Source organism: Citrus clementina, unplaced genomic scaffold (genome assembly GCF_000493195.1).
Source record: "Citrus clementina cultivar Clemenules unplaced genomic scaffold, Citrus_clementina_v1.0 scaffold_8, whole genome shotgun sequence".
NCBI classification, from domain to species: domain Eukaryota; kingdom Viridiplantae; phylum Streptophyta; class Magnoliopsida; order Sapindales; family Rutaceae; genus Citrus; species Citrus x clementina.
The window spans coordinates 1,987,732-1,997,501 of record NW_006262022.1 but is presented as its reverse complement, the minus strand read 5'-3'; the positions used below and the strand labels follow the sequence as shown (position 1 = coordinate 1,997,501).

At 32.6% G+C, this 9,770-nt stretch overlaps 2 protein-coding genes across 2 annotated transcripts; both read right to left on the bottom strand.

Annotated features, from left to right (window-relative positions):
* Positions 1-648: 648 nt before the first annotated feature.
* Positions 649-4,060, bottom strand: LOC18035674 (telomere repeat-binding factor 1). The gene is made up of 7 exons (XM_006422744.2): positions 3,637-4,060; positions 3,071-3,257; positions 2,732-2,958; positions 2,394-2,478; positions 2,114-2,197; positions 1,278-1,628; positions 649-1,004 (listed from the first exon to the last, which is right to left on the bottom strand). Exons 2-7 carry the CDS (start codon positions 3,218-3,220, stop codon positions 990-992), a joined length of 912 nt encoding a protein of 303 aa, XP_006422807.1. The 5' UTR covers positions 3,221-3,257; positions 3,637-4,060; the 3' UTR covers positions 649-989.
* A 3,049-nt stretch (positions 4,061-7,109) lies between these two features.
* Positions 7,110-9,770, bottom strand: LOC18034862 (cysteine-rich and transmembrane domain-containing protein WIH2). Its single transcript, XM_006422743.2, has 3 exons — positions 9,383-9,770; positions 9,012-9,213; positions 7,110-7,449 (listed from the first exon to the last, which is right to left on the bottom strand). The coding sequence occupies exons 1-3, from the start codon at positions 9,432-9,434 to the stop codon at positions 7,404-7,406; spliced, it is 300 nt and encodes a 99-aa protein (XP_006422806.1). The 5' UTR covers positions 9,435-9,770; the 3' UTR covers positions 7,110-7,403.

The window sequence follows — 9,770 nt, the reverse complement described above, 5'->3', positions numbered from 1 at the left end:
AAAAAATTAATTATTTGATTATCAATAAAAACTTTTATTAAAAATTATAAAATTACCTTAATAAGCAAATTATTTAAAGTTATGTTATGAAATAAATGAAATAATATTACGGAATAAATAAATGATATTTTAAACATTTTAAATTTTTAAAAAGTTTTTCAACCTCGACCCCTAAATGTAAAAATTTTGACCTTTTAATAGTAGAGATAAAATAATTTATTTAAACTTTAAAAAGTCTACTAAAAAAATCAAACAATAACAAAAAAAATTAAAAAGAGTTTATGGCATTAAATATTTAAATAAGCATCCATGACTATTAGATAAACCATACGAAACAAGCACTTCTAAAAATTCAAACTAAAAGGCTAAATAAATCTATTTAAAAATTAAATAAAACTACTTAAAAATATCTCGATAAAACCCACGTGGGCTACGTGCAAGAATGCTGTTTTCTTTATAAAACCCATGTGGCCTATGTGCAAGAATGCTGTTTTCTTTATAAAACTCATGTAGCCTGTGCAAGAATACCGGTTTCTTCTATAGTGTTGATTAGGGAAAGCCATTTGACTATATAAATTACAAATATAATTTCTGTTTATATTATTAAACCCCAAAAAAACAAGGGCAGAATTCAAATTCAATGCTGCATATGAACAGTACATTCATTTTCCATCAAAGAGGTACCTAAAAGACATGGGATCAGTCGAAATCCAATTATTTTTATTCCTTTCTACACCATAATTTCTACAATTTACTACATTTTCTTTTTTCAGTTCCCAAATTTCAATGAAGATCAGCTACATACCAGAAAATTCTGACAGGGAAACAACATCTACCATTTTAACAAAATAAGCTGGTGAAGGTCATCCTGCTGAAAAGGCCTAAACATATTTACAAATACAGGCAATGTCACCAAAGGACTTGCTTGAAACAACAAATCTGTCAAAAAATTGAACCCACTGTTGCAAGTTGTTGCCCATTAGTATTCATCAAGCTCGTATCATCTGCACATTTCACAAAAAGCTGCATCAACTTAAAAGCTAGAAAAAGCCTTCTCACCAAAACTTCAATAGGCAAAATCTAGTAATGACTCATTTTTGTCCGTTGACAATCTCTAGCCTGAACTTTTCAAGCCAAAACCAATATTTAGAAAATAATAATATTTTCCTGAGGTGGATCACTAGTTGTTTTACCCTTTTTTTTGTAAATTTTTTCTTGCAAAAACAGTTTAGCAAATATGATTGACATTACTAACAACTTATAGCAATGAATTTTACCATCTTTTGGCTGTTGTTCCTTCCTTTCAGTGTTTTCATAGCCGCTGCTGCAAAAGCTTGTGCCACTTCCGCATCAGCTTCTGCTACATCTGCCTCCCTTGCTGCTTCTTCAGCTTCTGCCACAGCAGCTTCAGCCTCTGCAACTGCTCGAGCAGCAGCCGCAGCAGCCTCTTGTGGAGTCATACTCCTTAGCTTGGCTAACTCTAGATCAATCTGAGATTTTGTAAGAACATTGATGTCATCATTATTAACTTTATGAGAAATCCTCTGCCTTCCCTCCAGAAGCAACATTGAATTCCTTCTTCTGTCCTGAAAAGGAAGAGTAGGTGCAATCCGATATTTACGTTTAATCTGCAAGGAAAAAAAATTACAACCCGGCATCAAATCCAATCCTGACACAGTCCAACTACTGTCACTAGGACAACAAACCAATATTCTGGAAGCTACATCCAGTTCCTAGACAGAGAGATTCCGCATGACCCTATCATAATTATGGATTAAAATTACTTGACTTGCCCAACTCAAGCATCAAACCAAAAAATGGTGCAATTGTGCAATAATAAATTCAATTAAAATTAAGATACCATTAAGATAGCTATTGTCGTAGATATATCATACTTAAATCAATTCCAAACAATGTTGTCCCAATCTAAACTGGTATACGGAAGAACAGTTCCAAAGTCTCTAAGAACACAACGCTAAAAGATTAAAAGATCCATAGTCACTAACAATACGTATTACAATTAGATTTCAACGAGGCTCCTAGCATCCAAGTAAAGCATTACCAGGAATCCAATTAGTTACCATTACACCACAGGTTTGTAGCACATAAGTACCTTAACGAGTTTTCCAGTTCCTGCCAAATACTTTAGTTTAGCTGATAATAGCCTCTTGAAGTCAGGAGGTGCCCAGTATTTCTCCTGCAGAATAAATATTCAGCAAAGGTCAGTTAAGTACGCAATAAATTAATGAAAATGCAGATACATATTATCTTTTCCAAAAATTATAATCTCAATAAAACACATGAAAAGCTCCAGGACCAACAACGAACATGTCAATTTGCAATGTCATGATCTAGAATTCCAAAACGCAACTTTCCCTCAAATAGAGAAGTACCTCTATGTATGCAGCGATAGTTGTTTTATTAGAACCACCAGGCTCCTTCAACGTAGTTATAGCCTCCATTATAAGGTTATCCAACCTATAAAAAGTAAAAACAAAGAACTTATGTTTTACAATTCACAAAAAGGAAAGACAATCTTGCTATTGTTCTATACTTCCATTTCATACAAATTATAACCACAAAAGGCATTGGATTTTGGACCATATAACGTATTTCAAAGTAGAAACACATCATTAAATTACTTTGATATGTTTTTAAGTGACAGAGCTGAAAAAAAATTTTTCACCAACAACCTCACAATCGTGGTAGTGAAACAACAACTATATCCAACCTTACAATAGATCTCTTTGGAGCAGCAGCAATCTGTGGCGTAGCACCACTAACTGCGAGTGGTTTAGCATCCACAATTTCTTCCTCATCACTTTGAACAATGGTAGAACTCAGAGCCAAAGAGTTCTCTTCCGATTTTGCAATATGCGGTATTCTTTTGACAGCTAACCTAGATTTGTCTCGCGACCCCCATCCATTTGACATCACACTCATATTTCTCCACTTGTCCTAACCCATATCAAAACCAAAGAAATCAATCACCATTAACACTATTATCTAGTTCACCAAAATGCATGTCCTAGCATTATAGACACACAAGAATTGTAGAAAAACAAATAACCTTGAGATCAACATTAGACCGCAGATACAAGACGCCACTGAATTCCGGATCTTTAAGTATTGTGCGCCACTTGCCAGCGCCGTGTTTGATAACCCCAGCTTTCAAAGCGGCTTCTTCTTCTTGTGTCCACTTCTGTTTCGGGGCACCCATAAAGAATAGCTAAAAGAAACTACTGAAAGGATCTGAACTGCAAACGTATGTAAAGCACAATATTATCAGCACATTATTGAACTCGCTCAACAACTAATTTTTTTTCCCAATTATCATCCAATAATACATCATTTTGATCATTATCTTCGAATCAAACGAAAGATTTCAGCTAAAAGATCACCATTTTTAAATCAAATTCTACTAAATTCATAATGCACTTAAAACAGCAAGTGACTTAGAAGGAATTAAATTAAAACAAGGTAATTAAATAATAAACCAGAGCTAAGAATCTGATCCAACAACAGCGAATTACACAAAAGATTAAACACAAAACCCTAAGCCGACAACAAATTTGACAAATTTGCAATTAGATACAAAATTTAATTAAAAAATTCACGAAGAAGACAGGAGCTTACCGGGAACTCTAAAGCTACGCGGGAAAAAAGAAGAAGATAAAAATCGAGGCTTACAGTCAATTTTAAATTTATTTGAATTATTTGTATTTTAGGGTTTGTTGTTTAATTTGAGTTCAAATTTCAGTTGAGAAACGGATCACGTGTGTTTCGCCCCTTGGAATTTCTGACCCCTGTTTGTGAAATTGGTTACGCTGGAAAGGCGAGAGGCAAGGGCACGGCGTTAAATGATAATTAAGGTTACGGAGGGTGAGAGGGACAGGTGGTTGTACACGTGTCGGTATTTTAAGAAGGTGGCAATTAGGGCACGGACTCAGTCAGTCTCGGACGATGGAAGCGGGTGCATCTTTGATTGTTACAAACGAAATCCTAGGTGTCTGTGTGTTCACGATTCAGGGGCTTAGGTTTCTGACCGACTTACACAATTTTCATTAATTTATCGAAAAATAGCATCGTTCTTCATCTTAATCTTATATATATATATATTGGTCTTCGAATTGCAAAATAGTCATCCCAAATATAAAAACGAATTTCGATTGAAAATACAGATCTTGTGGCAACGAAGTTTTAATTTTACTATTATTTTTGTAATCAGACTCCTACTAACAAGTCTAAGGTAAAATTTGTGTTTTTAGTCTGAAATATAAATGGGTCTAAATATTTTTAAAATCTGAATTGGTCTGAATACGAAAATTTAAATTATATATTTATTTTTTTTAATACTTAAAAATAAGTGACATCTTGTTTGTTTTTATAATAAAAAAATCTTAAACTTAGTTCTTTAATATTTATGTCATTGTAAATTAAAATAAAAATAAGGATTTTATTTTATAGTTTAGGAAATAAGTTATTTTATAGAGATATTTCTGAAATATAATACTTACTTATTATTCAGATTTTTTTTATTCAGATAAAAATCATAAAAATGTATTTTTTTTATTCATATATAAGTTATAAAAAACAAACAAATAAATTTTAAAAAAGTTTGAAATTAGTAAAATTTCAGACTTTAAACATTTAACAAATAACCTATAAGACTCATCTAAATTAATAAAAAAAAATTATTTTACCTACAAATTAGTAGGAACAAATTTACTATAAATTAGGAGATGAAAGAAACCACGCACCACGAGCCCAAGAGCCCACTGCAAGTTTCAGTCTCAAGAATCATGAGTTTTTTATTTTTTAATTCTGCTGATAAAATTACCAAAAATATTAAATAGAAAAGTTAATTTTCCAGATTAAATTTGTCACTATTGGTTCTCATGACCGGTTTACCGCCTTACTTGCGGAGGCTTTAATTAGGAGTATTCGCGGATCAATTTTACATATTGGACATTAATCTATATTCAATTTATGATTTTGCAGATTATAAAATTTTAATTCAATCAAATTCATATATTGATGAAACTCAATTTAAATTCAATTTATATGTCTGCGGATTAGATACGAATTTGACTCAATCCATATCCAATTCACCATTTTACAGATTGATTTGTGAATTTAAAATTTTTAATTTTGTTCAGTCTCCGAAGTAATTAAATTAAAAAATCTAGTATAAAAATAATTTTACTACCGATTAAATTCTAAATTGAATAAAAATTAAAGAAATAAATTGTTTAAATTAAGCTATAATAATACATTCAAAGTTTCAAAATATAAGATGCCAAAAAAAAAAATCACACTTGCTTAGATCAATACATAAAAATTAACTAAAATAATGAATTTAAATATAAACAAAAGTTGAAACTTGAGACCTTAGATGTAACAAACAAAAATTAAGAATCTTGAAGAGCTTGGAAAAAAAGTAAAAAATTATAAGTACTTGTGTGTGCAGCGGGGTAGAGGTTTGGCATTATGTGCTAAAATGTTTTGTTTGGCTTAGAGTTTTTGTTCTGTTTTAGAAATTTTAATGTTTAGGAAGATATATTTACTTATTTGGTTATTCAAATATTTAATTATTTTTTATTTTGTATTATTATCGAATAAGACATACTATGGCGTTAATTTAACTATATTTTTATTTATTTATTTATTAGTATATAGTAATGCTACATTTATAAGTTCTATTTTTTAATTAAATAATTTTTTTTGAATTTACAAAAATAAATTTATATTCAATTCACTGATTGCGAATTTTTAAATTTTCAATTCAATTCAATTCATTAATCCATATATAAATTTTTTACGAATCAAATGGATTAAGCAGATTGGATTGGATTATGAATACCCTTGTGACTTTAATCTGATTCACATTAAAACAGATCTTGGGGACTGGCTGAGGTGGAGAGAGGCCTTTGGGCTGGGTTACAAGGGAGCTAAATCCTTGGTTCTTGAGATTTCATTTTTCTTTAAAAATACACCACCTATGAGTCATATATAGCACCGCATATCACAAGTATCCATAGTAAATGGGTGAACAAACCAATTAAAACCATACTAACGTATGGTGTAAAATTAGTGCAAAACAGATACTTTAAAGAGAGTATATTCATCAATCATGCATGCAACATACTCAAGCTCTACTAGGCATATTTCTAATCTATTCTAAAACCCAAATAATGACCCATTGTTTGTTGGTCGAACGGGAAATGTAGAGGTTTTGTGCAATTTTTTTTTCTTGTTATTGCAAGATTTAAAAGATGAGGTTGATCATAATATATGACGTGTATGTTTATTTTTAACACGACATTATTCCAATTTTATCTTTACTTCTTGAATACATATAATAAGCTCGATCGGAAATCACTTTTTTCATTTTGCCGTCCGCTTTTAGTGGGGGTTTATGAAACATTTCAAATTTTTAAAGGATATTCTTAATAAATTGTGAAATTAGGAGCTTCATGTGATTCAATCAAATATTTAGGGAGGTCAATGATATTTTACCAAAAGCCAAACAAAGGCAAAGCTGAACGGGAATATCACTTTTTCAGTTGCACACTTTTTTTGTAGTGGAAACTGATTAATTAGTGCAAGAATAGGTCGTCATCCTCCGATAGAATAGGCAATAAGCAAGCAAGGTGTAACAAGCCAAAACAAATTATTGTTTTTTTTTTCATTTTTTGGAGGTGAGATTACCAACTAGCGAGTCTCTTTGTGGTTTGGAGGAGCCAGTTGATGATGGTGAATTGATGATAATGATGCAAAATTATTTCAACTGACTTGGCTTAGAAAACAGCACAAGTATCACATCTCATCTTCTCTTTCCTCGTTTTCATTCCCTGAATGTCCCTTGAAATGAAAGCAAAGTGCCATTTGATTCTATCCAAACTAAAATCAAATTTCACGAGTCCAACAAAGACATTCTTCTGTCTTCTTCCATAACCTAAAAAAGCATATGTTCCTTTCTCCAGCCAGGCAGTCCATAATATGGCCCCCGCCCCTTAATAATTAATCAATTAATTAAAATATGCGTACAAAAAGTTGACAAAAATGATACCCATTAACTAAAGAATGAAAATTAAAAAAGAACAATCTAGAGATAATACAGCTGTTATAGCTTTCTTTCATATGAATCTCCAATGGTTATTTACATAATGTGAGCTGCCCTTTGATCATATGATATAATAGAAACGGAATCTTCCAAACAAAAGTCTCAAATCTTATTAACGAAAATAAACGGCAGTAAGGGTATTTGAAAGATAGAAAAAAAAAAAATACACATGAGAAACTAAAAACAAGTCACAAACAGGTGATTTGACACTAAAGAATTGAATTATATTTAATTCGCCTTAGTACCAAACTTCAATCAAGCTGCTACTCATTGTTTATCAGAAGCAAGCATCCAGCAAGCAGCAGCAGCACAGGGCAGCCAAACTGCAAATGTTACACAACCAAATTAAAACCAAGTTTCGTGATCAATGCTTTTAAGTTACAATGCAGCCAAGCTAAATGATTGTTGTAAATTGAGAGATGAGAAGGCACTCGCCCTCGGAACCTTGGGCCGGCAGTGACTTAACCAATGCAACAGCTCACAAATTATTTGTAGTTATTATCACGCTTCAGCTAAATTTAGATTAATTTTGAACTAGAAATAATAGCAAGAATAACATTTACTAATAATGAGCCATCACCTAATTATACAACTAATTATTTTTAGGGTCTACCGACCACCATATGGTTCGAACTTTATCAAAAATACACAAACTTTTTTTCTTTTGCAATTATCCACCTTAAGTTAAGTTTACAAAATATATCACTTACCCGATAACTCAATAGAATATTCATAAAATAGCTATTTTGCCCCTGAATGTAATTAAATATATATATATATATACTGTAGCTGTTGGGACCAATAACGGCTACAAAATTAGCTATATAAACTCATCACACTTGGTAATTTAAAGATATAAAATCACTAAAATTAGCATTCTATTAAAATAATTAAAAAACCAGTAATGAGAAACAGTCAACAACATATTTTGTTCCCATTAATTAAAAATAACAGCCAGTTATGAAAAACTTAGAGTTTACTGTTTGTTCTCATCCGTCCAAAATAACAGCACATTTCAAAAGTATCAAAAATAACAACTAATAAAAATAGCTTTTTTACATTCATGGATAAAATTTTTAATTTACTAATATTTTTGTTAAATCCTTCAATGGTATTAACAGAAAAGGAGATAAATAACACACTTTGTAAATTTCAGATGAAAAACTACAAAAAAAAAAAAAAAAACTAGTGTATATTTAATAAAATATAAAATATTAGGTGGTGAATAGATATTTACCCTCAGATTCTCTCTTATACGAGATTACCAAAATTGCAAAAATACCCAAAATGCCATCGGACAAAGAGGATTTCTTGGGAATAACAAAAACTGCCACATAGAGTTGTAACTGGTAAAATGTCCGAAACAACCTTCAACTAACTCACCTAATTCCATGTGAGAACAACTCAACCCTCGACATGAACCACGGTCAAAACCAATCCCAATTCCCAACAGAGACAACCCGAAACCCAAAACTGCGCACGTTTTGCTAACGTACGCACGCTCACCCTACGAGTTAACTCAGAAGTCAGATCTACCGAGTTCTTTTCACTCACCGGTCGCCACCGCCAGTGGCGCGGAACCTTCACCATCATATAAGTACAACCGGGAGCCTCAAAAGTGAAATTAACAAACCTTTGAAGGCCATGTCGTGATATGGGTAAATCGGGGGGGAGCCAACATGAAAATTCACCTAATGATGACCTAAATAATTTCAGATTTGCATGTTGACCCGTCGTATTTACAGATTTGTATGATGGGATTTCCCAAATTTGTCAGTTCTCTATTACGAAGAACACTATCAAATCAAAAGATCAAAGGTCCGGCACAGTGTACACATACATGCACGTACAATAGAGAGAGAGAGAGAGAGAGAGAGAGAATCACCATCCTTCGAGGCAACCAACGCTTTGTTTTTGTTGCGGGGGGGGAGGCTGGCCGTATTGAGGAGCGTACTGAGTAGGCGGGTAGCCACCCTGCGCAGGGTATCCTTGTTGTGGAGGATAGCCACCACCCGGGGGGTATCCCTGCTGAGGAGGATATCCCGGTGGAGGATAAGCGTCCTTCGGATATCCCTCTGGAGGATAACCTAACACCCGTTTCCAAACACATCCATAATTAAAAAACAAAAAAAAAAGTCAATAACAGATCCAAAATTTAAGAACAAAAACTTAAAATGGTTTCCAGATCCAAAATAATAATAAAAAATTAATGAAAAACCAGATAAACAACTTGAATGAATTGAAGAATGCGAGGACCTTGCTGAGGGGGTACACCAACAGGGGGCTGATTCTGATTGTAGTAACTCATTGCTCCTGATGATCCTCTGCTAAAGAAATTTGATTCTTCTTCTTATTATTATATTTATTATTTTCCTGTTGGTTTGTTTGAGAGTTATTACGAGTATTGGATGAGAAGAAGAATAGGTTGATGAGAAAGAGCTGTGTACGAATTTTTATATGCAAGAGAGGATGAAGAAGATATTTTTATAGTTTTTAAAAAAGGAAAATTACAGAGAGATCAGGGCGTCGATGACGTGGTAAATCTGAGAGTCCCGATAGGTTGAAGTTCGGCCAATATGGTAATTTAAGGCAAATTACGTGTTCAAAACGCGTCGATAAAATGGATGTTGCTTAGGGAAATGCA